The sequence below is a fragment of the Vigna umbellata genome, chromosome 10 (genome assembly GCF_029865625.1).
Source record: "Vigna umbellata cultivar VRB3 chromosome 10, Vumbellata_1.0, whole genome shotgun sequence".
NCBI classification, from domain to species: Eukaryota; Viridiplantae; Streptophyta; class Magnoliopsida; order Fabales; family Fabaceae; genus Vigna; species Vigna umbellata.
The window spans coordinates 13,528,910-13,531,260 of record NC_142174.1 but is presented as its reverse complement, the minus strand read 5'-3'; the positions used below and the strand labels follow the sequence as shown (position 1 = coordinate 13,531,260).

The 2,351-nt window shown below is 35.5% G+C and overlaps 1 protein-coding gene across 1 annotated transcript; it reads right to left on the bottom strand.

Annotated features, from left to right (window-relative positions):
* Positions 1 to 1,116: 1,116 nt before the first annotated feature.
* Positions 1,117 to 1,837, bottom strand: LOC124829921 (large ribosomal subunit protein uL24z). Its single transcript, XM_047303509.2, has one exon. The coding sequence runs from the start codon at positions 1,757 to 1,759 to the stop codon at positions 1,319 to 1,321; it is 441 nt and encodes a 146-aa protein (XP_047159465.2). The 5' UTR covers positions 1,760 to 1,837; the 3' UTR covers positions 1,117 to 1,318.
* Positions 1,838 to 2,351: the final 514 nt, after the last annotated feature.

Below are 2,351 nucleotides of genomic sequence, written 5' to 3'. Positions count from 1 at the left end.
CTAAACCATACTCAAATGTTAGGAATTTACGAATGCAGATGTACAGTGAAGGCCTAAAAAACCATATACCATCTACACATGAGCTTTAATTTGAATAGGAAGTAGAAGAGTTGAGAACAAAGTTCACAGGAGAACATTTTGCACATGATACCACCAGACATGGGATTGCAGTTTAGAATATATCTTTCTGTGAACTACAAAGGAAAATAAGAATATCGTGAATTTAATCTGAATAGTTTCATTTTACCACAATGATGGTCAAAAGATTACTGTGATGTGTTCTGATGTCTCATTTTAAACAGAGACCTCATTTGAAACATCCCGTTAAACAAACATTTACATATCCGCCTAAACTGGAGACACGAGCAACTTCTGACTACAATTTACATTCTACTTTATAAAAAAATTATTATATAAAAACTTGGAGAAAATGCAATGAAAGAAAATTGAGGTAAAATAGGTATCGAGAAACAATAGTCTGTTTGCAAGCTTCCATTATGGGGTCATCAAAACTGAAATTGACCTAAAAATTCATACCTACCCACCATATTTGCATTCGGCAGAGCATTTCCCAATTTCAACTTTTAAGTTTGGTTAAGGCTTTCCGTATTCCCTTTATATTTTTTCAGGTAAAGTAAAGATATGTTATAAAAAAACAATTACTCCAATAATGACGGAGAAGACATCCTCACTCAACACTTTCAAACTGACTTTTATCTCCTGTGAAGAGATTAGACCAGAACCTGCGACCAATAAAATGTAACATAATCCCTGTCTTCCTCTGTTGTAGACAAATTCTGCCAGATTCCAGAAAACAAACAATATTTCCATACAACCAACATGGAAGATCAAAGAGTATAGTGAGTACCCAAAGTAAGCAAATGACATTGTCATAACATGCTCTGAGTTATATAACCTTTAAATGCACCTTTGCATGATTTTTAGAAAAAATGATTGAAGGCTAAATACACTTTATTAGAGTTTATGCAATCACACTCCCATCACAACTATCCAGCCATATTTTAATAAAGTACCCAGCCCCTAGAACCTATTAAGTCCATAAAGATCGAGCGACAGCGTGAAGATCACAAAAGCTGAAGTTATAAACACAATAAATACTAGCAGTAATAATGTCAAACATTTGATTAAAATAAACAAAACAGAAGGGTCTGAGAACACCCAAACCCTTTAGATCCAAAACGCAAGACCCTCAAAGTACCAAAACCGTCAGATAAAATACGACACTAATGATTGAAACCGAGTTCCAATAAGAACAATAAAAACAACCAGCAATCTATCGAAAACAAAAAATCGAAAACTAATCAACAGTCTGCATGATATCCTCAGGAGCAAACTTTGTACCCTTTTCCTTGTCGGCGGCGGCGCGACCCTTAGCCTTGCGATCGAGCAAGGATTTACGGTCCTTGTCCATTCGCAACTTCGTGACCACGACTTTCGAAGGGTGAATGCCGACATTGACGGTGGAGCCGTTCACCTTCTCGCGAGTGATTCGCTCAATGTGGATAACCCACTTGCGGCGATAGACCTGCACCACCTTGCCCTCGCGACCCTTGTAGGTTCCCCTAACTACTTGCACCTCGTCATCCTTCCGAACAGGAATGGAACGCACGTTGTATTTCGACCGTAGATCCGTTGAGAGCGGCGCGCTCATCAGCACACGGCGGACGCTTGATGGCGCCGTGAAATGGGCCTTGCGGCTCTTGCGCCGGCTAGAGGAAACCCTAGGATTGAACTTCATTTTCTTCTCTCCTTCTGTGACGGCAATGCGAATGGCAAATGAAAGGGAGAGTGTATGAAAAAAAAAATATGAGATTTAGGGTTTACTCTTCTTCCCTTCTTTAATTATTAAATTTTATTTTCATTTTTTTCTGATGGATCAGACCCACTTAGGTCCAAGCTAGCCCAATTTTATTGGGCCTGCTGATCCATTTTGCTGACATACGTTCATATGGAAGAGAAAAAATCTTGGAGAAAATATATAAACGATCAGAACTGCTGTTTAAAAAGTATTTTATTTTCAGAAATATTATTGCTAAAAAAATTATTTTGAAAATTAAAATAAAATTAATTTATTATATTTTAAATATTTATAAACTTTGAAAGTGAAAATTAATAATTAAAACAGAAGTTATGAGTAGGTGAAAAAATATTTAGCACAAATCATGTGATAACATGGTAAGTTACAAATAAGGTTATAAGTTTCTTTACTTTTAAAATAATTATTCAAAATTTAGAAAAACTATATAATTAAGTGATATTATATAAAATTTATCTTATCAAAAGGCTTAGTTTTTAAACAATATCATCTAGTTTTAATGTACATCGTTTTA

Excerpts from the sequence above, each read along its gene's own strand:
- LOC124829921 (XM_047303509.2), bottom strand. The coding sequence starts at position 1,759 with ATGAAGTTCAATCCTAGGGTTTCCTCTAGCCGGCGCAAGAGCCGCAAG.